Source organism: Galeopterus variegatus, unplaced genomic scaffold, assembly GCF_000696425.1.
Source record: "Galeopterus variegatus unplaced genomic scaffold, G_variegatus-3.0.2 Scaffold3725, whole genome shotgun sequence".
Taxonomy (NCBI): Eukaryota; Metazoa; Chordata; class Mammalia; order Dermoptera; family Cynocephalidae; genus Galeopterus; species Galeopterus variegatus.
In genome coordinates this window covers 134,692-162,227 of record NW_007729836.1, presented here as the reverse complement: position 1 = coordinate 162,227, position 27,536 = coordinate 134,692, and the positions used below count along the sequence as shown (strand labels likewise).

General features: G+C 35.8%; 1 protein-coding gene and 1 pseudogene across 6 annotated transcripts in view; both read left to right on the top strand.

Annotated features, from left to right (window-relative positions):
• The window catches only part of FBXO38 (F-box protein 38), a 56,558-nt gene that overhangs the window by 9,659 nt on the left and 19,363 nt on the right, over positions 1-27,536 (top strand). For all 6 annotated transcript variants that reach the window (XM_008585812.1, XM_008585811.1, XM_008585808.1 and 3 more), the window contains exons 3-12: positions 3,462-3,595; positions 6,899-7,062; positions 7,298-7,463; positions 10,582-10,719; positions 11,902-12,039; positions 14,181-14,274; positions 15,458-15,588; positions 19,652-19,822; positions 21,412-21,554; positions 22,464-22,677. In XM_008585812.1, coding sequence (XP_008584034.1) covers positions 3,462-3,595; positions 6,899-7,062; positions 7,298-7,463; positions 10,582-10,719; positions 11,902-12,039; positions 14,181-14,274; positions 15,458-15,588; positions 19,652-19,822; positions 21,412-21,554; positions 22,464-22,677 — 1,493 coding nt within the window. The remainder of the gene's footprint in view (positions 1-3,461; positions 3,596-6,898; positions 7,063-7,297; positions 7,464-10,581; positions 10,720-11,901; positions 12,040-14,180; positions 14,275-15,457; positions 15,589-19,651; positions 19,823-21,411; positions 21,555-22,463; positions 22,678-27,536) is intronic.
• On the top strand, positions 24,144-24,793 carry LOC103601409 (annotated as a pseudogene).

Here is a 27,536-nt window from a genome sequence, read left to right as displayed (position 1 = left end):
TGTGACAGTTTTGTTAGTTCGGTTCTGTTTGGGAAAAGAAGAAAGGCCCATTTAAAATGATGGATTATTTTTTAAGATAAAATGATATTAAAGTACATCTGGTGGAAAAAATGTCAGAATACCCAAAATTTTTCAGCAGAAGAGTCTAGCCTTCCCAGCATTCAAATACATTCTAAAATACAATAAAGATTTGGTACTGGAGTGGGTAGCCAGACAGTTGAGTAAAACTGAAAAATGTAGGCTACATAAGTAGATTAAAATATGAGGGCACTTCAAAAAGTTCTTGGAAGAAAGTGGAATTGAAAGGTAACATGAACCTTTGCATGAACTTTTTGAAGACCCCTCGTATTTGTGGAAATCTAGTTTATGATAAAGTTGGTATAGCTCTCCCTTATCCAAGGAACCTCCTGAACATATGCCTAAAATTGCAGACTGTACTGTACCCTATGTATACAATGTTTTTTCCCATATGTGCAAACCTATGATAAAGTTTAATTTATAAAATAGACACAGTAAGAAATTAACAATCATAACTAATAATAAAATAGAACAATTATAACAATATACTATAATAGAAGTAAGTGAATGTTGTCTTTTCAATATCATGTTATGCTGTACTCACCCTTCTCATGATTTATCCATCAGATAACCTAGAAGGCTACTAAGTGACTAATGGGGGTCAGGGCAGGGGCGATGTAGTATACCCAGAGAGGATAAGCCGGCCAAAGGGATGATTTACCTCTGGGGTGGGACAGAGCAGGATGGCAAGAAATTTCATCATGCAACTCAGAAGGGTACAATTTAAAACTTATGAATTGTTTATATCTGGAATTTTCTATTTAATATTTTCAGACTGAGGTTGACTGTGGGTAACCAAAACCATGGAAAGTGAAACTATGGAAAGGGGGAACTAGTATATTCACATCAATGAGGAAAACCTGGGTGGATTATTCAGTGATGATGTGACAACCATTTGTAGAAAAATAAAAACATGTTCTTATTTCTGATATCTTACAACTAAATTCTAAATGGATCAATGAATTAAATAATAAAGCCATTAAAATTCTGGTAGAAAGCATAGGTAAAATTGTTTCTAGAGAACAATTTTAGATGAGTGTTAGATGTTGGTTGAATAACGCTAACACAGTTTGGACTGGTGCTAATTCTTAAAAATTATGCTAATTCTAAAAGAAAAGTTCACATGTGGGTAAAATTTTGCAGTTCAAATAGAATATTCAAACAGAAGGGGTGAAATCAAGTAGAAAGATTTTATCCTGGTTACAATGAAGAAAACATAGCAATTGGCAGAATGTAGGAACGCTAAGCTGAGTTCTTAACTTGGTATATGTTTATTCTAAAAACAAACAGATAAAGTTTTGTTTTATTTTTAGGCTTCTAAAGTTTTTATCTGAAGACTTATGTTGTAGTGATGTAATAACTATTTAGCATGTTTTCATTAAATAAGAAAAACTATGACCTCCCTTAAAAGAAACCTAGTCTTTGCCCTACCCCTGTTGTACTATCTTTTCTAAAACGTTAAATATATTTGTCTGCCTTTTGAACTCCAGCTCTTTGACTATATATCTGTGAAGAAAAAATATATTTCTTCTTAGGAAAAGTATGATGTAAAAGAAAATTGACTGTGTGATTGCTGTCTGCCTTTTGAACTCCAGCTCTTTGACTATATATCTGTGAAGAAAAAATATATTTCTTCTTTGGAAAAGTATGATGTAAAAGAAAATTGACTGTGTGATTGCCAATCTGTTTGTATTTGAAGAGAGTATAATATTAACCCAGGCAAATAACTTTGGATAACAATCAACAATTTGTAAAAAACTATTTTAGTGGCAAACTTGATTTAGAAAACAAATTCATTATTTTTCATTATTTAAAAAATGTGTACTCATGAAGTTTCTGAAAATTATTCTACTTAAATCTGCGTTATAAAGACTGTAAATTATCAGTGAAAATTATTCTACTTAAATCTGCGTTATAAAGACTGTAAATTATTAGTAGCAGTAATGCTTTTTTGTAGAACATTTGATTTGATTTGATTCTTTTTATTTAAATAGTTTTAAAGGGGAAGGAACAGGGCCCAGAGGTAGAAAAAAGAGGAGCACAGAAATATTCAGCAGGTGTATCTGGACTTTTCTTTTAGAATTAGCATAATTTTTAAGAATTAGTGTCAGACCAAATTGTGTTGACATTTCTGCCCTTCCTCCCTCTTCCTAGCTGTGTGACTTTTTGCAGGTTTAACTTTTCTGAGTTAATTTCACCACTTGTAAAATGGGGTAATAATAGCATCTACTAAATCAATGAGGGTTCCAGCAGATAACAAGATACACCCAGCTGGGATTTGAAGATCATTTAATGAAGGGGATATTTATAGAGGTGTAGATAGGGTTAAGGGATCCAGCAGGGATGTGGAGGAATTCATCTAGGAGACTAGCAGCAGCAGAAAGGCAGCATTGCCACCTCTAGCCTTCCAGCTGCTGTCTCCCATTAGCCAAAGTCAGCTGTTAGTCAGGGGCTAGGGAACACAGCAGATAAGAGAGGGAAAAAAACTAGGAGAGGGCTGTGGAGCAAACAGTGAAACAGTGAGTACAGTACAGTGTTTGTGACACAATACAGGCCCAATAAAGGGTAGCTTTCACTTCTTTTTTTTTTTAACTTAACCTAGATGTGTGTGGAGGGGGTATAAGAGAGAGAAAGTGATGAGATTTTCTGATCCTTCAAAATATTTATTGGTGTTATTGAAAACAGAACAAAAGAAGACGTTAATAGAAAAGTTTCGGGAAGGAAGAGATAAAAGAAGATTGGAAAAGAGGAAGATGTAATTCAGATGAGGGGATCTTAGTCCATAGTTATGTAATATTTTTATCAGAGAGTGATCGTAAAGGTAAAAGATCCAGGAAAATAATTGTATACTATCAAGTTCGTATACGTATTGGTTGATGGAGAAAATAGAGTTGTGAGGGTTGGGAAGTAGGGTTGAGAGGGAGCAGAGAGTCACTACAGGAAATAGATTCTGTAAAAGATGTGAAATAATATTTTCATGTTGAAAGTGATTAGTTCTCGCTGTTCTTTTGTTCCCTTGTCATTCCTTGAAATGCATTGAGATTTTTTCTTTTTCTTCCTTCCTTTATTTATTTATTTTTTTTTTCTTATTTGTTGGTAGATTTTCTTTGTTCATGAAAGCTTAAAGGAAGAAAGGCAGGTTTTATCAGATGCCCTATGGAGGGAGCTCAATACTTAATTTGGATACTTGAGTATTTGATGGCTTATCTGTTTTTAGTAAAAAGCTGTATGACATTGTGCATGTTAGCCTTAAAGCCCTGTGGATGTTCCTAAGATCTTATTTCATTTGAGGGGCAGGAGAACAGAGGAAGGACAAAAGTAACTTATTGGTGAGAGGAAGTACTTACCCACTTGATAAATATGAGTTTCTTTCTCTCACAAAGGTACCTCCCTCTGCAGGATATCATGTGTATGGAATGTCTTTCCCGGAAGCTAAAGGAAGCAGTGACCCTATATCTGAGAGTTGTGAGGGTTGTGGATCTCTGTGCGGGGCGGTGGTGGGAATACATGCCAAGTGGTAAGTGGATTTAGCCTCTAAGGTATTGTAGAGCTCTACTGGGAAGTAATAATAATGGTCCCATAAAATGTTACTTGCCTTAAGAAAGGCAACCTAAGTCACCTTGTATGTGGGAGGTGGGGTGTTATCCAAATTATGTATGTTGGTTTTAGGTTGGCAAAATGCATTTTGCATGAGGCTTTACTGTTTTAGTAGTCTGTTGTTTTTATTTCCTACTCCTTAAGGAATTACATCAGCCTGTTCCACACATATGTGATTGGAGAACACTTTCTGAGCCTTTGATTAACTAAATATATTTGTGTCACATTAGACAGTGTATCCTCTGTTCTATGATGCAGGTTTTCTGGTGAATGGTTAAATTCTCTATTATAGTTTTCCTCTACACCTTAACTGCACCCTCTAGTTAAATAAATATTTATCTATTTTTGTAAAACTGTTCTTATCAGCCACAGAAATTGCACTTCTGGAAGTTCCATTCCTTTAGCACTTTTATTTTTATTTTATTTTTATTTTTTTAAAGATGACTGGTAAGGGGATCTTAACCCTTGACTTGGTGTTGTCAGCACCATGCTCAGCCAGTGAGCGAACCGGCCATCCCTATATGGGATCCGAACCCGGGGCCTTGGTGTTATCAGCACCGCACTCTCCCGAGTGAGCCACGGGCCGGCCCCCTTTAGCACTTTTAAAAGGCCTTGAAGATTCTCAAATAAGGTACTAACCCTTGGCTTGGTGTTGTCAGCACCATGCTCAGCCAGTGAGCGAACCGGCCATCCCTATATGGGATCCGAACCCGGGGCCTTGGTGTTATCAGCACCGCACTCTCCCGAGTGAGCCACGGGCCGGCCCCCTTTAGCACTTTTAAAAGGCCTTGAAGATTCTCAAATAAGGTACTACTGACCTTGCAGATGAAGAACTCAGAGTTAACAGCCGAACTACAACAAACTGACCTCAGTTGAAGAGATCATCAGAAAAGAAAGTTGATTGCTTTAGCTGAGCAAAGCACAACTGAAAGGAACAAATTAAAATGAAAGGCCAATCAAGAGACTTCTTTTCAATTATCAGCAATCATTAATTAATGCCCTTTAGTTACTGTTGTTTAGCAATTTTGAATCTGTCTTTTTAAATAATCCTTTTTCTGTGATGTCCAGATCATGAGATTTTGAAAATGTGATGAGGCTGAGGGGGACCAAAAAAAAAAAAAAGCCACGTAAGTGAAAGGCTGTAGAGGTAATTGTCCTTTTCTGTTCAGTAGGACAGAACAGACTACTTCTGGAATATTGTGCAATTTGGGGTGCTGTAATCCTTTCAGGAGGGTCATTAGTCAACCGAAGATTCTTATCAGTTGGCCAGACTAGTTATTAATATATACTTTCTTATGAAGAACATTACAAAGACCTGGAGCTAGAATATAACTTGGTGGGAGCAAACCACCGTTGTCTTCAGATACTTAAAAAGGCCATCCTAAAGGAAAAAGATTCATCTTATACTAGAGAATGATCATTTATAGCAGGAAAGAAAAACATTAGGTCAGTGTGAAAATGATTGTCTTATTTCTTATATTAGATTTGCTTTAGCAGAGGTTAGGCCAGCAGAAATTCTAGAGATGGGATTAATGCACTATACAAAGAGGCAGGATAGCAGAGCTCCCATGTGATGCAAGCTTAGCCTTAACATCTCTGCCCCTTATCAAATTAGAGAAGAATTTGTCTACACTTTGCTGACTGTCAGGCTATGATAAATACCTGTGAGTCGAAGTCTTCCCATCTCTGCAAAGAATATAAAAGAAATTCAAAGCAAACAGTCACTAGCCTAGGATGAGTTCACACAAATCCTGCGCACTCATGCCGCCCTAGCCTATTCTCTGGAATTTAAACACTGATTCTTTATATAATAGTACTTTATGGTTTACATATGTGATCTCTTTGGATTTTCACACCATCTCTGTAAAGAAGGTATAACTTTCCCCATTTTATGGTCAGAGAAGCAACATGTAACATACAACAAAAGAGGTTAGATGTTAGCAGTGGTCAGACTTGGTTTCAAATTCTAGCACTGCCACTTAGTAGCTCTTAAGCTCTTTCAACTTTATTTTTTTACCTGTGTAAATGGTAAAAAAAAAAAAAAGATTGGGTGTGAGAATAAATGAGAAAACATGTAAAATGGTTAGCATGTAAAATGGCTCAGTCAGTAAAGGTTATTGTACAAGAGTACATAATAAAAACTCTTGTAATTACAGAGATCAAGTAATCTCCAAGGTCCCTTCTTATTCTTCACTTTTGTGATTCTAAAGTTAACATATCTGGACTAGCCCTGTACAAATAACAACTTTTGTAGACTTTAGTACATAAACCTTAGTCATTTGGGGCTTCATTTTTATTCTTGAGAATTAATGTTTTTGTGATTCGTAAATGATAGTTGACTTTCTGACAGCTTCCATTAAAAAACAAAAGCCTGGGCCGGCCTGGTGGCACACTCGGTAGAGCGCGGCGCTTGGGAGCGCGGCGGCGCTCCCGCCAAGGGTTCAGATCCCATATAGAGACCGGTCCGCTCACTGGTTGAACGCGGTGCGGGCGCGACACCTAGGGTTGCGATCCCATTGCCGGTCACGAAAAAAGACAAAAAGGAAAACAAACACAAAAAACCAAAAGCCTTAGTAATAGATAAAATATCATTTGTATGAGACTTGTCTCCCTACTTATTTAATCAACAACTCATGCTGCGGAAGTAACCTGCCTCTCTCCGTCCCTGTCTTGTTGATTGCTACCACAGAGCACAGCTAGCCCCCCAGACAGACAGCTTCCTGTCAACTCAGATTTCAGTTTGGATCACTCTTGTTCTGTTAGCCAACTTGCATCTGTCTTTTTCAAAAGAATGAATTGTCTGAAATGTCAGGAGAGCAATAGTTGAACATAGGACAAAGTAATTATTGAATAATTATTAGGGCATGGATGGAATAAGAGAACCTAGTTTGAGATATGAATTAGGTTGGAACTGTGAGCTTCTTGAAGATGAGGATCATATCTTATTTATATTTTTAGTTGTGTGTTCTGCAGGGCCCTGAAGGTTTTACAGACCAGAGGGATGAGGAGGGTGGTGGTGATCAGGTGGGTGTTTCCTATCCATTTACCAGTCAAATAGGTTCAAGTCATGAGGGTTCAAAGTGTGTTATTAGTTGAAACTTTCTGTGCCTTAAAAGAAACAACAAAAAAGGTTTTTGATAATTTTTTATAAAAATTACAAGTGCCTAGTAAATTTTAATGAGCAGAAAGATGAATTTGGCTCTAAATACATCTGACTTCTCAGGCTTCACAGATTCCAGTTTTCTAACACTGTTGAAGAAGATGCCGGACGTTGAGCAGCTATATGGCCTTCATCCTCGATACCTTGAGAGGCGAAGAGTAAGGGGCCATGAGGCTTTTAGCATTCCAGGAGTACTAGAAGCTTTGCAAGCATGCCCAAACTTAGTGGTGAGTGTACTTGGCTGAACATTTTGACATCACCTGATTGATGAAATAATAGGCCAAAGAATGATAGAACATGCAAAAGGATGATAGAACATACAAATTTCATCCTAAACAAACTTTTTTTTTTAAGTTCCATTGCATACTTAGCATCTTACGGAGCATCTTACAGTACAGAAATAGAAGCTTTGGATGCTAAATTAAAAGCTTTTTTTATGCTTTCTTTGACGTGATTTTCTAGGGTGTGGAAACTTCTCATTTGGAGTTGGTAGAATCCATTTGGACATATATGCCACATGTTCATATTTTGGGGAAATTTCGTAATCGAAATGGAGCATTTCCAATTCCTCCTGAAAATAAACTGAAAATTCCTATAGGAGCCAAAATTCAAACTTTACATTTAGTTGGTGAGTACATCTTTTCTGGGTCACTTGTAACTCCTTGAAATGCCATGTAACCGAATATTCACTGAAAGGGAATAATGAGAATTTTAGAGATGACTTTGCTGATTGATGGTGGCAAAAGAAATGTTTGTAAAGTTTGTATAAAAATTCAGATTTCGGGCCGGCCCGGTGGTGCACTGCTACAGTGCACCGCTTGGGAGCGTGGCAGCGCTCCCGCTGAGGGTTCGGATCCCACATACAGACCGGTTCCCACTCACTGGCTGAGCGAGGTGCGGGCGCAACACCGAGGGTTGCGATCCCGTTGCCGGTCCCGGTCCGGTACGGGCACGACACTGAGGGTTGTGATCCGTTGCCGGACACGAAAAAAAAAAAAAAATTCAGATTTCGGGCCGGCCCGGTGGTGCACTGCTACAGTGCACCGCTTGGGAGCGTGGCAGCGCTCCCGCTGAGGGGTCGGATCCCACATACAGACCGGTTCCCACTCACTGGCTGAGCGAGGTGCGGGCGCAACACCGAGGGTTGCGATCCCGTTGCCGGTCCCGGTCCGGTACGGGCACGACACTGAGGGTTGTGATCCGTTGCCGGACACGAAAAAAAAAAAAAAATTCAGATTTCCCGTTAAAGATCCCTCAGGAGAGAAATATTGCTTCACAGGTAATCTAATCTGTGCCCTGTTTGAAGACAGTTTGAAGAGTTTTGCAAGCTTTTTTTTTCTTTATTGAGCCAGACTGCCACCCTTATTCTTTAAAGACTTTATATTCACCTTTTGATCCTAGTTCTACCCTCTAGAGGAGAGCTTTCCAATATAACTTTTTGAGATGATGAAAACGTCCTATGTTTATACTATCTCATGTGGTATACATTGTGGCTAGTGAAACTTAGGAGCTGAGTTTTTTATTCTATTTTAATTTATTTAAACTTAAATAGCCATATGTAGATAGTGGCTGCTTTATTATGTAGCTCAGCTTTAGAACATCTCAAATCAAAATTCTAGAGAGTTTTTAGTTTATCTGTATCTTTGCCAAGCAAAATATTCCCATGTTCTTCAACCCAGAGCCAAAAGAAAACTCTGCCTTTTATCTTTTAACCTGAAATATGGGGTGGGGTAGTCTTTTTCCAAAAGCACCTTATATGCATTCTTCATCTAACTATGCTTTGAAATTATATCCCAGTAATTTCAACCTAAGTAAATGATAACGACAGTTATTTTCTCAAATCTTTATCCTTGGCTTAAACTGCTGAAAGAAATTTTGCAGAACCCCTGTAAATATAGTCTGACCTTTACTTATTTAATGTTTTATTCAATATATGCTTATTGAGTATGTGCTATGTTTCAAACATTATGCCTGGTACGGGGGGGTGATCTGGAGAACTGGAAATTTCCGAAACTTGGGTTAGGTGGTGTAGGAGATAGCAGGGATGATAAGGGGCAAGTCTTAAATAAGACTTATATGTACAATTACCAAGGAAGAGTAAGATCTCTTGCAACCCTTCATTTATAAGATCAGGGAGGGATTCTGATTAGGAACTTGGATCTCTAGTTAAAATCAGATTTTTAGATGTTAGAGAGATTCTGTAACATCTGAAGTTTATAATATAAGCTCCTTAAGGTCAAATACTTTTTATGTCTTTATATCTTTCACAGTTCATTTCAAGTACAAGTACTTTTTAAGTTTTATTGAAATGCATTAATTCTTGTGATTTATTCAACAGTTAACACAGTATGTTGGCAATACAAAGGTGTATAGTAAATTAATGAATATGCACATGGTTGGGGGATGGGTAATTTGTGCCCTTTGTTTATAGAGTGAGTCTGAGGCAAAATGTGGATTGGACATAGGTTATACTATCTTCACTATATCTGTCCCATCCTTGCTACCTTGGGTTTCCTAGTCAGTACGAGTACTGCCATCATCAGGGTAGATGCTAAACTAACTTTTGTGAATTCTGCATCTTACATCTCAATCTGTGCCTACTTCCTCTGTTATTCTTCCTTTGATCTCATACCTAATTTTACTTCCCATCTGTTGCCATATAGTGTGTGTGCATAGTTCAAGCTAAAGTTAACTGCTATTTTGAGAGGACCAGGTTATGGAGTAATCCTTGTAAGTTACAGTAGGAGCATTCTTCAGAATTTAGCTTTTAAGGAACCAACTATTCAAGTATTCCAATTTTGCTTTCTGTACTTACTCTTGCTAGCAGGACTTCTACTGTCTGAAGTTCAAAAGTCACATTAAACTGGTTTTGCCAACTACTGTTTGTTAAATGCCATTACCCTGGATCCTTGGGTTTCTCTAGTGTATGGTTTTTAGACTCTTGGGGAAGTTTCTGAAATGGATTCCTTCCATTTAGAATTTACAAGTTATCTGTCTTCTTTCTTCTACATCTCCTGAGTTTTCCCCCCATTCTGCACTCCCTTCCCTTCCTTTAGACATGGTCCTCTGTATATGATTCCTAGCGTTAAGCCACTCGTGGATTGAAGGCATAAAATACTTTTATCAATATGAAGTATTACACTAATGACGGTCAGATTTCTCACTTTTTCAGAGCCATGCTGCCTGGCTTCTACCACATACTTACAAATCCTTAAGATTCATATATTTGTGGAAACAACTTTTCAAGTTCTTTCTCTGGATATCTTCTAGAAATCATGGTATTTAAACCCAGCTAGCCTGACTTTGTGTTGAGAAATAGTCTTCCAACTGGTGGGGCAGTGGCATTGGTAGACAAATAGTAAATTTGTTATTCCTTCTGCATCTTAACGATTTTGCCTACAGTAACCTATTCTCATTTTACATCTTCTGGACAAGTGCTTCCTAGAAGATTTGTAGGGTTATGAGACAGACATATGAGTATAAAATGTAGAAATACTTTTTAAATTGCCATCTTCCCATATGCCTTTTCAAAAAAATTAACAAAGTAGTCTGTTTATGGTTTGCATAAATTGTTCTTTACAAACCTGTTTTAAAAAAAGCCAAACTTAATAGATTTTAATTGTTGTAATTTGTCCTAATAAGAATTTCCTTGAAAGATAAATTGTCAATTTGAAAAATAGACTAATGAACAGAATACAGAGTCTTTTTCATTTCCTGTTTGTTCTTTTTTTGTATTTGTGTTTTAGGGGTGAATGTTCCTGAAATTCCTTGTATCCCAATGCTAAGGCACCTTTATATGAAGTGGGTGAGACTCACAAAGCCACAACCATTTAAAGATTTTCTTTGCATCAGCCTAAGAACTTTCGTCATGAGGAACTGTGCAGGTAATGGCACACAATTATGGTGGAATTGAACATAAGCTATTCTAAAAATGTCCTAAAGCAAACTCCGTGGCTAGATTTGTAAATAAAATTGTATTATTTATTACTGTTTATGTTTTGTAACTTATTCGTCTTGTGAAGATAAATGCACTTTTTGTATTAAAGACATTAGAAACGTGATTTGTGTTTGACCTTAGCAAAGAAAAGGGCAAAAAACAAACAAACAAAAAAGCAAAAAGAACAGAAAAAGTCATAATATCTCTACATATTTCTTATAGGTACTTTTTACTTTTCATAAGATTGTGTTAATAGATTTCAGTCTACTGTATTTGTCCCTGGTCTCCTAATCATCCTGCATGTAAACAGTCATCTGACCTAATCTACCTGAAACATTGCTTTTATGATATTACTATTCTGAGCAGAAACCTTTTTTATGATATTACTGTTCTGAACAGAAACCTTCAGTGTGTCCCTGTTGTCCTAGAACATCAAGTGGGAACTACTCTGCTTTGGGGTTTATAATAACCAGGGCTTTTATCTCAGTGTCTACCCTTATGCTATATTATTGTTTCCTTATCCTGAGATACATACTTCCATCCTCTTCTTTACTTATGTTCATTCTTCACATTCTACTTTTTCCAACTTATCTTCCTTTTCTCTTTCTTTTTTTTCTTTTTTATGGAGTACAACAGATCTTTATGTACTTGATGCATTCTGCCATTTTATTATTTTGTAATTATTCATGCTCTATCTCTGTGTCAATTGCAGGCTCTTTGATGGACAGGACAATATCTTTTCTGATCTTCCATAATTTCTAATACAGTGCCAGTCACATAGATGTTTAAATGATTGAGCTATTTATTTGAGTAAAGGATCAAATTTTCATATTGACTTTTTCCTCTTACTTATTTTGAGCTCAAAACTATTGAGAGACTTCAGGGAATTTATAAAAAGACACTACATACCTCTCCAGTGTTACTGAAAAATCCTTATGCTGAATAAGTATATAGTTAAGAGGCTAACAAACACTTTCATTTGTAACAAGAATTATAGACTGCAGATAGCCAACCATTTGGCTGTTATTTAAAACTTAGAACTTAAAAATTATTCATTTCAGTTGCTTATTTGAAAATACATCTTTAAGGCCATTTCCATTGTTCCATTGAAGATTTTTTGTTTTTCCAGGACCCACAAATTCCTTGAAATATGTCCCTTTAGTGACAGGCTTAGCCTCTGCACGAAACTTGGAACACTTGGAAATGGTTCGAGTTCCTTTCCTTGGAGGTCTTATCCAACATGTAGTTGAAGACAGTTGGAGATCAGGTATTCATTTTTTTTAGTTGCTAAATATTTTAAAAATCAATTTTAAAAATTTGTTAAGCTTTAATTTAGCTTCTCTTATGAATCTTTTCAAAAGAAAAAGCTTGTTAGTAATTGCACTTTCTTTTTGGTATATTTGATGAAGAATAAGTAACCATGAGCATAGGTTAGTATTCATTTCCTTTTTATACATGTTTAACCATCTCAAAATAAATAGTAAAGTGATAAGGCATGTTTTCTGGCTTGTTATTACTTATTAATAATACCTCTTATTATATTTGGAATCTTTCTTAAAAATGTTAGCAGGGATTTTTAGTGTCTGTTGGTGATAAGAGATATGACTTGGACACCCTAGGCTTTCAAAAGAACTTAAGCATTAATAATGTTAATATCTAACATTTGTTTAATACGTTATAGTATATAAAATGCTTTCGTGTTCATCACTTGAATATTAGATCCATCCCTATCAGATGATGGCTTATAAAAGATCATTCTTTAGATCTCTTAACTGTAGATAAATAATAAGTAACAGAATGTGCTCTATGTTAATCTTCTCCTCATTGCAAAAAATACAGAGAGATTTAGCCAGGCAGATAATTAATAGTTAAAAACTGAAAATCTAACTATTGTTATCTAAAATAAAATGGAAAGTCATCAAGTACCATTGGTAACAAATACACATTGTAGTTAATACTGTTAAAATATAATGAAGAGTAATCAATAATACATTTTCAGACTTTTTTTAGTTAATCATGTCTAGTGTAAGCATACTTCGTTACATTGAGTCAAGGGGATGGAATAGGCTTCCTAATGACCAACAGCATTATTTTTATTTGTGGCTATAGCTAACAGGATAAAAGTCAAAAGGGAAAAGAAGGCCACAGTGGGTCTATTCACTAGAGAGAAGACCTGGAGAGGGTGCCAAAAGCTAAGAGTTTGTACAACGGTCCCAAAAGAGAAACAGAGACTTTCTTCTCTAATCAGTATTTAAGGATCACCTGCCTTGTTTTACTCAGTCAGAATAGCTGATACAATAGATCCAAATTGAAAAATTAAGTTTTTAAAAGAAAACTTAGGAGAATGTTTCGTTGACCCTGGGTCAAAGATTTTTTAAACAGAGCACTGAAAAGCACTGACCATAGAGAAAAAAAAAGATAAACTGGTCTAAATTAAAATTAAGATTTTTTTATTCATTAAAAGGCATGATTAAGAGAGTAAAAAGCCAAGCTACAGAGTGAGAGAAACTATTTGCAATACAGATATCAGGTAAAGGACTTGTACTGAGAATATGTAAAGAACTCCTAAAATTAATAAGAAAAAGGCAGACAACCCAATAGAAAAAATAGGAAAAGACTTAAATAGAAGAGACTTCACACAAGAAGCTATCTATATGGCCAGTAAACATGTGAAAAAAAATGATAAATTTCCACTAATTAGTGAAATGCAAATTAAAGCAATGTAATACACAGCACAAAAATGACTAAGCCCACATATTACTATTAAAAAAATATACAATAATGTTGGCTAGGATGTGAAGCAACAGGGCCTTTCATACACTGCTGGTGAGAGTATAAATTGATATAACCACTTTGAAATAGTGTTTGGCAGTATCTACTAAAGTTGACCATACATGTAACAACAGTTGCATTCCTGGTTTAAACCCAACAGAAACCCATACACATATTCACCATAAGTCACATTCAAGATTGTTCATAAAAGCACTATTCCTAATAGACGCAAACTGGAAGCAACCGAAATGCCTATCATCAATAGAATGGGTAATTAAAATGTGGCATATTCATGAAGTATAATACTATGCAGCAATAAGAATGAACAGACTACAACTATACACAACTATGTGTATGAATCTCATAAGCAAAATGTTTAGTAAAATATGCCAGACACTTAATAGTCTCAATCTTGGAGTAGTTTTCAGATGCCATCAGAGCGTCTTTTCAGTTTTTATATGTTCTTAGGAGATGTCTAGTAGTGATAATTCATCTCGAGATATTAATTTGAATGCAAAAACAAAACAAGTTTACTTTAAAACAAATAATAATTATCTAAGCCTTGTATAACTGCTTTATTAAAAGTGCTGTGATTAAAAGAAATCCTTGTTTTTGTTCCTTTTCTTTTTTAATTAGGTGGTTTTAGAAATTTGCACACTATTGTTTTGGGAGCTTGCAAAAATGCTCTTGAAGTAGATCTTGGTTACCTCATCATCACTGCTGCCCGTAGGTATGTTTCCTATTCACATTGTGTCCTTTGTCTTAGAATCATGTCTTTTTCTGTTTTACAAAAATTTGGGGGAATACATATGTATGTTTGTATGAAGTTTGATCATGCCTTATTCAGATTTAAAATACAAAGGAGTTGTTTAAATAGCAGATGGGTATTACGTAATATAAGTCTTAATTTTATAACTGGTGACCAGTTGAGCTACACTCCAGACCCAGTAAAATAGCAGATGGGTATTACGTAATATAAGTCTTAATTTTATAACTGGTGACCAGTTGAGCTACTACACTCCAGACCCAGTAAGTTAAATAGCAGATGGGTATTACGTAATATAAGTCTTAATTTTATAACTGGTGACCAGTTGAGCTACACTCCAGACCCAGTAAACTCTGGAAGGGTGTGGTCTCATATCAGAGAAAAGCAGTAGACTATGTGGAAGTGCCAGAGAGTCCAACAGAAGTCAGCATTGAAGTTCTGGTGTTCGTAGCTCTCTTAAGAACTATTGTCTCAGTCTCTGGATGATTTTCTGAATTGTTTTAGTTCATTAGTAATAATTACTATTCAGAAATCAGTGTTGTAAATTGGCTTTTCCAAAATATGACCTTGTAACAGCTTTATATTTTTTAACCACATGTTCATATCACTTTATGCCACATTTATTATCTCTTACATGTCAGAGGTCTACCTCTAATTTTATTTTTATATTTTATTTAAATTGAATTAACCATATTTTCAGTTTACTCAAAAACAAACCTCTTACTTTCCATCAGTAGAATATTAGGAATATAAGTAAAATAAAACAAAACAGTGTTTCTAAGTTTAAGTAAGTAGGTATTGTAACCTACCATAAAACTATACTCTTTGTTAAAATGGGATATTAACAGCTAGCATAAAGATGTTAAAGAAATTCATCTTGACTCAATCAGATTTAGGAAGGCACTTGAAAGGATATAAGATTTTCACTGTTATTTAGCTTCATTGCACTGCCTAAGATGTGCCTACACTTTTGAAATACTCCTTTGAAGGAAACATCCTTGATATTTTTCAATGGAGGAGGGAAAAGTTGTTCACATCTGTGACACCAGTAAAATTATAAATTCCTTTCAAAGCCTTACATTAGGAGGAATCTTTGATTCCGATGGCTTTCATTTTACTCTGATATGTTGTATCTCTTTATTCATAGGTTACATGAAGTTCGGATCCAGCCTTCCCTAACCAAAGATGGTGTCTTTTCTGCCCTAAAGATGGCAGAGTTGGAGTTCCCTCAGTTTGAAACCCTTCATCTGGGATATGTAGATGAGTTTTTGCTGCAGAGTAAGATTTATCCCATTTTATCCCCTAGAATTGCTATAGGGAACTTACTTGACAAACTGAAGTCCAAATTGGGATGTTTCACGTTTTCTTGAATATAAGACAACTTAGAATCTTAGGTGCTCCTGCTTCTTGAAAAAGAAACTTTTAAATTAGAAATGTCAGTGATTTTTTTTTCATACTACTTCTAATTTTAGCGTATTATAGAAAATATAGTGACTAACAGCACAAAAAAAGAAAGATCCTTACCTACATTTGATATTGCCTCCACTTTACTGCCCAATTTTCTTTTCCATTCTCCTTCATTTTTTTTTTCACAGAATGTCATCCTTGGTTCCATTTGTTGAATTTGATCTGCCACAATTCTTGAAGCTTTTGATTGTCCTCTCACATGAGGTCCCATTCTCTGCCCATGTTCTTCATTTCCATAATAAGCCCGCTGAGGGTTCTGGATTTTCCAGATAGTGTGAGCACATAATGGTCAGTATTCATTTAACGGTGATCGCTGTTGGAAGGCTTGTTCACAGCGTTTTGTAGAATTCATTTACAACTGGAAACTCATTCCTTTGGGTTTGAATGCATGTCAATTCTTTATTCAGACTTTTTCATATGGCATTAGTAAGACATGCCAGAAAATTTTCATCACCAACATGTTTTTTATTTTTTAAGAATTAGTTTCTTTCCCATGTGACTTACAACAAGTTTTTCTTGAACTCTCACTATCATCCCAGATGGCATCTTTTTTCCTTTGGATCTAACTTGCATTGTAGAGGAAATAAGAAGGCTTAATTCCTTTGATCAGCACAGTCCAGGTCAAAAAACACTGACAGTTTTTCATTTCTAATATATATCACAATAATAGTTGTGTGGGGTTTTTTTTGATTGTTTGTTTTTGTTTTTACTTTTTCATTGTTGAAGTTCTCAGGTGAAGGATTATTTTTAAAAGTCAAATTATCCCTTTCTAGCCAATTTAATATAGGAATCACCTTAAATCTGTATAGCTGGGAAAAGATCAGCTTTTCTCCAAATAGCTTTAAGCTAAACTAGTATAGTAATTTCATATAAAATTCATGTATCTGATATTAAGCTTTACTGAATGAGGTTGCTAACATTCTTTGTGTTTCTACAATATCCATGTAGTAACTTAAAATTATTCGCCTGGAAATTGATGTTATTTCTATAGTTTTGTTTTCTGTTTTTTCCAAAACTTAAAACTTGAAAAATTTTATATCTTCATGATGAACACATTTAGGTTTACCCAAGGATTGTCTTCGAGAGTTGTCTTTATAACCAATTATTTTCCTGTTGTGTTTCTCTCCCCTCAACACACATTTTCCTTTTTTCTTTCTTTTTTTTTTTCTTTTTTTTTTTTGTATCCTACTAGAACATAGATCAATACACAGATTTTCCTGTTGTGTTTCTCTCCCCTCAACACACATTTTCCTTTTTTCTTTCTTTTTTTTTTCTTTTTTTTTTGTATCCTACTAGAACATAGATCAATACACAGTTTCAACAGCATAAAAACACTTTATCTTCTTGACTACCATTATCTCATACTTTTCAACACAACTTCTTTAAGTCTCTTTCATATTTAATAGTCTCTTAGTTTTGACCTTTTTATAATCCATTCTCTCCTTGTTCACTGCAGTCAATCCTTTCTCTTGCATGTGTACTTTTCTCTGTTCCTCCAAAGACTGCCTACAATTCTTTGTTTCAGAGTAGATGCCAAATGCCTCTAACAGACCATGTTGAGAGAAATGAGAGATCACTTCTCATTCATACTCTTTCACTTAGTCTCTCCCTTCTCAGTAATTTAGATTTGCAACATCTCTCCTGGAGGTGGGGTGACCTCTGGTAAAATTTGAGTCACTTTTTTGTTACAGAGGGTTTGGCAGAATAGATAAATAGAAGCACCGTCTTTGTCCCCTAAACTTATGGTAAGAGTGACAGTACCAGCTTGGGGAAATGGATGTGCTGAAATGCAGATGCTCTGTATTAGGAATAAAGAAAAGTGACTGGGATAAATGAGTGACTGACACGGGTTAAGATACTGATAATGTGTGTGAGGAACTCAGTGACCCAAAGATGAATACTTAGAGTGGGGTTCTTTGTTTACGTGGATTTAGGATCTCAGATCTTCATATAAAGGTGATAGGGATGGAAAACTTGGTAAAAACCTTAGAAACAGTATAGAATAGTTTTTAGTCCTCGAGTTTTGAAGAGAGATGGTATTAAGGCCTGCTTGTAATTAGTCATGGAACCTCAGCAAGTTACTTTTTAAGTCTTTCTCATTTTTTCAATGGAAATAAGACCATTTCCTACTTTTCTCCTAGGTAGATATGAGGAATCAGTGAAAAAAATGATATATACATTTATAACAATCTGTGACACTTAGGAAGTTTCCAGTAAATGGTAGTTCTTACTTTTAGCCTATCTGTGGTCTGAAGGAAGAATAGAAACAAAAATGGATCCCAGGTGATATCAGGGTTTTGAAGGAGTGTGGTGAGCAGGAAATCCAAAGAACAGGAACAGGGTGGTAATCTCAAAAGACTGAATGTAAGACTTGAATTTGTCATGTTAGGCTGCAGCATTTATGCAAACAGTACCTAGGGAATAGTCAATTTAAGATTTATCTTAAGGAAAAAGGCAAGTGTCATTTTGAGTCCAAAGGGCAGGAAAAATGTCCTTGTCAGGAGGCTAAAGAAAATAGCTTAGCTCAATTGTAAAGGATAGGTTAAGGTAAAATCTGCAAGAAATGCCAGTAAATACCAAAAATGGGGACTAGGAGAGAGACCATGGAAAGCAAGACTGGAAGAATTTGGAGTACAGCTGATCCTTAAACAACACAGAGGTTAGGGGTGCCAGCCCCCCAACCACCTCCTCCCCCTGTGCAATATCTGCATGTAACACTACTTGAGCACATGGTACACTTGTCCTTACTTAAGTAATAGTTAAGTAATTAACTACTAGTAGTTTGCTAAGCCTACTGTTAGGTAAGCTGCTTAACTGTTTGAGTAGGTATGTAATGCATTCATGACATACCTAACCAAAAATTTTCCAATTTTGCTGAAAAAAATTTGTGTATAAGTGAAACTGTGCACTTCAAACTCGCGTTGTTCAAGGATTTTCTGTAGATTGATTGTTTTAAATGTGTTCTGAACCAAAGGTATAAATCTCTGTAATGTTTGGAGTAGCTTCACCAGAGTGACAGTGTTTTCTTTGTACTGCGTGTCAGTTGACTGCAAGGACTGTGAGTGACATTTATTCAGCTCTTGTATCCCCAGCACTATGCTGGACACTAAAGATGTAGCTGTGAACTAACTAAACACCGTCCTTTTTTTCTTCAAGGAGCTCTCTTAGTCATCTGGAATGCTTAGAGAATGAGGGCCAGGCAGATGGGAGAAATGATGATAGGAGACAAGGGAAGAGATGTGATTCCCAGTGGCATAATCTAGGATTGAGGATTCTCTTTTGCTTATACCCACCTAGCCTAGTTCATGACCAGACAGTAGGCACTAATGCCCAGTGGTGAGTGTTTGAGATGGAAGTCCACTTTCAGGGGGTAGGTGATATTTACTATCCAATACCATGGGGTTTAAAAGTGAATCTTGAATTTTCAGAGTTTATCCTTCTCTACACATGTCCTCACCAGACCTCAAAACGTGATCCTTATAGGGTAAGGGAGTTGCATTTTAAGATTTTATTTTCTTTTTTAAAGCATAAAACTAAAACTTCACTGTGGTATACACCAATACGATATATCCCATATATCCTTCAGTTATGCTTTGAATTTTTGCTTTCTCTTTTCCTTTTCTAAAAAATTGATAATAATTTTTTTCTACTAGCTATTTCTTGGATTTCAATATAAATTCTTATTTTGCACAGGAAGTGCTACCATACATACAGAATACCTAACCTAAAATTATACCTGATTCTGAACCTGATGATGAACAGATGACACAAAATGATCATAGAGACTGATCATACTGGATGCTAAGATAAAAATTGGGAACATTCTATGACACTTAAGAATTTGACTTTCTTTGAAATTAATTTCTCTTTCTAGGCAGAATGGCTAATGCAGACCTTGTGAAGTATGGTTTAGCTGATGTGGTAGAAAATCCTGGTATCATCACCGATATAGGGATGAAGGCAGTTAATGAAGTTTTTTCCTGTATCAAATATCTGGCCATTTACAATTGCCCTCATCTACATAACCCATACAATTGGATCTCAGGTACAGTAGACTTAAAAATAGAGCTGTATTTTATTGATATTGAAATCATATAAGTGTCTTCATTTTCTTTGTTTGATATGATTGCATTCCCTATGAAAATTGTAGATAATTTATATGGATTATGCATACAAGTTTTGGGAGCTTTCAATAACTGAGTTGGAAGTATATTCAAAGCCTGTTCGAACTCTTGAACTTCTCTGCCTAGAAATTTGCACTGTCCAGGTTATGGATTCAAGCACCCTGATCTTTATGTGTACTTCTTTGGGTCAGGCACATAAAATTAAGGTTAGCTGTTATCTAGGACCTAGGATGTTATAGTTGTTTTCCCCAAATTACCTTCAAAATGGCACATCATCTGAGAGTACAAAGGTGTGTATATCTAAAATCTTTAATTAGGGGACATATTAAACATAATCTGAGGTGATGAAATTTTCTATTGACTGGACATCCTAGTCTATTTCAGACCTTCCCTCCAAATCTCCTATATGTAGAAGTATGACTTTAGCACTTGGTATTTTTCCTTATGGGAGGAGCTCATTTTCCTCTCTCAGAGAGGCCCATCTGAGATGCCTAAATTCACAAATCTTTAAATAAATTCAGAGCTGGAGAAAGTTTTCCTTGTGACATCCACTCTAACCAAACAAAGCCCCTCACTGAACAGTCTCTTCTGCTGAGTCACCTCACAGGGCTCTTTATCTCCTTGAAAAGCCACTCTGTAGTCCTCTGGTAGGGCTCAGAGGCTTCTACTGAGATTATTCATTAGAATGGACATGTCTTACCTACCAGAAGTTAAATTCTGTCCCTGGCCCAGATGAACCAAGAAGTTTTTGAGAAATATGAACTTTAGGATGTAGCAGGCATAGATCACTTTAAAAAATAACATTTATTGGGTTTTTGGTTTGTTTGTTTTCTTAAATACAGAAGAGTATAAAGAAGAAAACAAAAATGGCCTATAATCCCATCACTCAGAACTCCTGTTAACATTTAAAAATGTAAAAATAATACATGCACTTGGTAAATTTCAAACAGTAAGAAAGGTACAAAATGAAAGTCTCCTCTTCTCAAAGGTAACCATCATCAACAGTTTCTTGTATGTTCTTCTGGACAAATTATTTTGTGCATATTGCAGCCTGTATATGTATAGCTTTTAAAAACTATTTATATTAGTATCTATACACTGTCCTGTAGCTTGTTTTATGCACTAAGGATATTTTGGAGAGCTTTTCATATCAGCAAGCATATTCTGCTCTCCTTCATTCTTTTGAAATAGCTGCATAATATTCTATTAAGTGAATGCGCCATAATTTCTTTATCCAGTGTTCTATTGCTGAAAAGTCATGTAGGTTGTTGAGTGGATAACATTTAAATCAGGGTTGACTTGGTTCCAGGTTAATGTTTCCCAGGCCATTTAGTTCTCACCATGAAATTAGGTACAGAAACATCATAGTTTAGAGTCATCAAGTTTTAGAAATCATGAAATAAGGGAAAAGTTAAAGAAAAAGGAATTGAAAGTCTTTGTGACTGATAGCAAAATTCATCAGTAGTGGGGAAAGTGTTAAATTCTCTCTGTGATGTTATTTCTTCAACAGACCACTCAAGATGGACTCGATTGGTTGATATCAACCTCGTGCGGTGTCATGCTTTGAAGCTGGATTCCTTTGGCCAGTTTATTGAATTGTTGCCCAGCTTGGAGTTTATTTCACTGGACCAGATGTTTCGTGAACCACCCAAGGCAAGTCACATTTGAGAGTTTTTGTCTATTTATTTTGATACTCAAGGAAGGAAACGAAACTGTAACTTTTTTCTTTTTTTTTTTTTTTTAATAATATGCCTTTACAGTGGTATAGTTGGATTTTTTTACTGCCAGTCTCGGTGAAGGCATAGAGGTTGTAATTATAGATGGCCTCCTGTTCTTCTAAATGGGTATTGAGGGGTGTCCAGGGAAGGGAGAGGAAATAGTGGAAGCTATTTCCACCAGTTCTGTAAACTGAAGGTAAGGTATGGGTGAGGCTGGAATTTTGAGCTAAGACAGAAATTATTACTCAGAGTAATTAGTTGGTAAATTAAATCTCTAATCAAGAGCCCAAGTACAAATAAGGATTAGGAATTTATTTGGGGAATGTTTTACTTTGCTGCTATCTTTTCTATTAATTGTATATCCTGGGAAATCTGAGGTTGCCCAGTTGTACAAAATGTTATTTTAAAACTACTTAACAGATACAACTCTATACTCTCACAGTAATAAAAATGTAATTAATCAACTAATTATGTTCTCTCTTGTCAGTTATTAACCGTTACATTCCCACTGTTGAAGCAGTGCAGTATAAAGGGGAAAGCTCAGGATTTGAGGTCAGAATACTGGGTGTCAAGTCCCAGCTGTACCACTCACGGGTCATGTGCTGTTGGGCAAATCTCTTCCCATTGTGTACCTCATCATCTGTAAATCAGGCTAGTGACACTTTATTTTGCTTGAAGTCTTGAGAGCCTTAAATGAGATCTTTTATGCGTATGTGAAAGCACTTCATAAATAAAGTGCTATGTAAATATTAGTTCTTATGTAAAGATGAAATGAAGGAATATTAAAAATGAAGTGTTCTATTCTAACCCAAATTAATACACATGTGGTTTGGTTTTGTCTTAGGGCTGTGCTCGAGTTGGTCTGAGTGCAGGCACGGGAATTGGGGTTTCCTCAGCCCTTGTTAGCAACCAGAACTCCAACAATGAAAATGATAATAATGCCCAGAATAACAATGCCAACATCCACGACAACAATCACCATCACCCAGATGACTCAGATGAGGAGAATGACTTTCGACAAGACCTGCAGCCAGGAGAGCAGCAGTTTGCAGCCGACGGTAACCCAGATCTTTTGTGAGCTCCAGATAGAAATGCCTTTTACTTTGGATCATATGAGGGGTCTTCATAAAGTTCATGGAAAGATTCATGTTATTTTTTAATTCCATTTTTCCACAAACTTTTTGAAGTATCCTCATATTTCTCTGACTTTATCCTGTTTCCTTTTTCACCTATTTCAACTTCTCACTTTCCACATTGAAGGTAACTATTTGACAAAGCAAGTAAGGGGATAGGTGAAACTTTTCTGTTTGCTTACTTGTTTCAAAGCTATCCTTGTCTGCAAAATCTGTAATGGTATTTACAGAATGGAAAAGACCAAGATGCTGTGGGGATTATGGTACAATGATAGTCTTAGAGGCCTGACTTAACCGAGATTTAACTTTTAGAATTTAGGCAAAGGATCATCTTTTAATATCTCCTTGACCAATGGGTAGATACTTTTAGCATGAATGTGGAAACCAATTTGTATGTTTCTAGAACTGAAAAAAAGTGAATACCAACTATGTGCTAGACATTGGCACCTTTCACATACTTTTAGTCATTATCTTCACAGCTATCTAGCAAATTAAGTACATGAGCTAATAAAGACCTATTGTATTTTAGGTCCAACTCTTTAATGTTTACTGAACACCTGCTGTGTGTCAGCCCATATGTTAATAGGCTCCATCTGCCCCTCTGTTGATGAGTGAGGATGGAGATTGTTTCCTTACCAAATTTTCCAGTTTCTCTGTTGAGCAGTAAGAAATGGAAAAGGAATCTTTACTAGCCATCTTTTTGTTGTAGCCCTTTTGCCGCTCTCTTGGACACAGTAATTAATGAGAAATAGGGTGCCCTGGTATTATGTAACTGCTTTTGTAATGAAAACATACTGTGTATAGTGCATGACTTCCTTTAGGGTCACTCTAAGCAAATATGTCCTGACCAAAGAATTGTCTGTAGGTGTGTCTTCACTTTCTCACCTCACATGTTCTCTATAGATCTCTCCACTTTGGCTCTTAGCAAAGTCACTGATGACTGTCTTACCAAATCGGTTCACCATTTTCATCTTATTTGGCATCTCAGCAGCATTTGACATTGTTGTCCACCTCCACCTTCTTGAGATACTTCTCTTGGCATCTCTGAAACTGTTGTCCTGGTTCTCCTCCCTCATTTGTTTGACATGCCTACTCAGTTTTCTTTGCTTGCACTGTCTCCTCAATTTCCCTTTTGTCCTTGATCTCTCTTTTTCTCTCCACATTTTTATTCAGTCTCATGGCTTTAGTACAAACTATATGCTGTTGAATTTCAAATCTTTATTTTTAGCTTTGTCCTTTCTAATTTTTTGAAGTAATTGCAGCTATATCTAGCTCCATACTTTTTTATTTCCACACGAGTACTCTTAGACAAAGCTCTCCCCTGATACCCTCTCCCTGAAATACAGAAACAAAAGTGCAGAGCCAGCAGATACTAGGGTTTAGAGGGAGGAATGAGGTCAGATATTGTCCCTTTGGTTTATTGTCCCAAGTGCCATCATACATTGTACAGGACTGGCACTATAAAGGTCTGGACTTCAGAGGACACAAACTGGACCGTCTATGGGAAACTGGTAGAACAGCTGCAGTGCAGAACTACCCAAATCCCTTGAACCCAATTGTGGTTGATGTTGATGTACTGGACAGATTATAGACTCAACTGGAAAAATACCTGGCCATAGGCTTCACAATACAGAATGGAGCATGCCTTCCATCATGAAATCACATGTTGGAGCAGCAAGGACCAAAACATACATTCAAGAACATATTTGACTTAACTTGTATCTGTATTTGATTTAAGAGAGAACAATGGAACTTAAATCCTAAAATTTGATTTACAAATGTGGTTTCAGTAGATGAGAGACTTCTGTAGTCAAGATACAGGAAAAACTATTTTGAATTAAGAAACCATAATTACTGTGAAAGGATTCAGCCTTAGCAATTACCTAGAAGGACTGTTGTCAAGTACTGTATATTCAGATACTGTTAAAATCTGAGAAGCAAAATAAGCAATCCATAAATGCCAATATAAAGAATTAAAACAGCTTCAGTAAGAGGAAGCCTAAGAACATCAAAGGCAGTGGCAGCATTTGTAGAGAAATGAAGATTGGTATAAAACATTAGTTTCACTGGTCTCTATTAGGTGGTAATATATTTAATTGTACTTTTTATTACATACACATTTGCGTGTATGCACACACACATACACATCAGGTAGATTTTTTTAACAAAATAAGGAGCTGTAGGAAGACTGATTTTTTGATCCAAATGAAGACAAGTCCAATGCTTCAAAATAAAATGGATATTGGAATTACGTTAGTTGAAATGACCAACATTGATGGCTTTACTTTTTAGGTGAAAGCTTAATATTTTAAAATTATTTTAATTTGAAATTTGTTGACATGTTGACTCTCCTTAATGTAAAATGTTAAAACTTTTCCTGTATGGGCCTCTTGTACTTGGTTTTGGGCCAACCCCAGAATGAAGCAGGGCCACTCTTTATTGCTCTGTTGTATTTTATTTAACTTCATTAGTTCATATGAAGTAACTGACTCTAAAGAAGTGTATTAGTCCATCTCTGTTGTTTATAACAAAATACCTGAAACTGGGTAATTTATAAAGAAATAAAATTTGTTCCTTACAGTTTTGGAGACTGGAAAGTCCAAAGTCCAGGGAACACATCTGGTGAGGGCCTTGGTGGGGGGGTGACTCTTCACGGCAATGGAGGGTGGTGTCACATGGCACATGGCTTGAGCAAGAGAGAACTAACCTGCTCACTCTCTTTCCTTACAAAGCCATCGGAACGACACCCCCATTACCACCCATTAAACCATCAACTTATTACTCCATGAATGGTCCTCACAATCTAATCACTTCTTAAAGGCCCTACCTTTTAATTGCTATGATAGAATTTCCCATCCTCAACACTTTTACAGTGGGGATTAATACATGAATTTTTGGGAGACACAATTCAATCCATAGGAGAAGTACATTGTATAATTTTAAAAGCCAAAGTTAAGTGATTATGTTACAAAATATTGTAATAAATTATCGTGTTTTCTGGTGAATGTTATTATTAAAATAATATACAGCTTCAACAAAAATATGGGATTTTTTTTAGAGTTATTGTATCAATTTACTAAAATTGTGTAATTTGGTAAGGATATTATCTTTCTTAGATTTCTACTTTCAGAAGTCTTATAATTTAGAGTACTTAATTGTGGGCTGGTTAACTGAAAATACAAGAATCACCCGGAGAACTTGTTAAAACCAATTGCTGAGCTTTTCTCTCAGAGTTTGAGTTAGTATGTCTGACTGCGCCCAGATAATTTGCATTTCTCACAAGTACCATGGTGATGCTGATGCTGTTGGTCTGGGTCTAAACTTTAGGAGCCACTGATTCTGGAAAGTCTTTATTTTTGAAGCCTAAAGGCAAGTTGTAATCTGAAAAAAAAAAAAAAAAAATCCCAGTAAATGTATTTTATTTTATGCTTTTGGGCAGGTACTTGTCAACAACTGAATAGTATTTCTGATACCAGAAATTGTTTCCTACAAATTATTTTGTTAAAAGGCAGTGAGTATTCCTTTATTTTACAGTGTTTAATGAAGGTTATAAGTTTCTAATCAGATTTTATATAAAAGAGATTAGTTAATATATTTATAAAAACAGCTCAAATATTAAGCCTTATGTTTTGTAACAGGATTTTTTTTATAACAAAAATAACATTTCAGCTAAACAAAACATTTGGTAAATATTGATATTTGATTACAAGTTAGCTTACATAATTTCTGTAAAATTGCAAAAAAGTTTTATTGCCCTAAGGTTAAAATATTGTTAAACAAAGAAAATAAATGAAAACCAAGAATCACTTTCATGTTAACTAGCCTAAGGTCACCACCATCCAATTAATTAGCAGAGACTAAAATTGAGATATTATCCTTTCTTTTCTTTTTTTTTTTTTTACTGCTTTCCACAACATTGAGTTCTTTTAACAAGTGTTGTTGTCTGTCTCTAAAACATCTCTCCAGTATGCCTGTATCTCTCTTTTCTCATTGCACCACCATTGTACCAGACCTTTTTACCTAAATGTTTTAATAGCTTTCAAACTGGCCTTCCTTCTTTCTCTCTTGTCCAGCTAAAATTAGTTCTTAGAGCAGCCAGGGCAGTTTTTTTTAAAACATAAACCTCAAACTATCTTGATCCCTTAAAACCTTTCAGGAGCTTCCCAGCTTCCTTCTTTCTCTCTTGTCCAGCTAAAATTAGTTCTTAGAGCAGCCAGGGCAGTTTTTTTAAAACATAAACCTCAAACTATCTTGATCCCTTAAAACCTTTCAGGAGCTTCCCAATGCCTTAGAATAAAATCTGTATTCCTGAATTGGGCCACAAAGTGCTGCATGATCTGGCCTGGCCTGTCATCTAGTGCTACTCCCCACCTCACACACCATGCTTGAACATGCCAGTTGGCACCTACCATTGTGCTAACTGCTGCCACTTCTTAGAATGCTCTCCCTCCATCTTTTCGTAGCTGGCTTCTTCTTGACTTCTAGGTCCTCGTTTAAATGTTATTCTCAGAGATGTCTTTCCTTACCACCTGATCTTAAGTAGCTGCCAGTTTATTCTCTATCACATCATGCTCTTTTAATTTTGTTACGTAAGACACTATCTGATATTTGTATTATGACTTTATTTAAAAATTTTTTCCCTACCCCATCTAGAGAAAGCCATGAGAGTAGAGCTCTTGAATAACAGTACTGTTTCTCAGCACTTAGGGACAGTTAACACATTGTAGTAGGTGCTCAATGAATATTCAAATGAATGCAATGAAAGAAATTGAAAACTTTTGAGT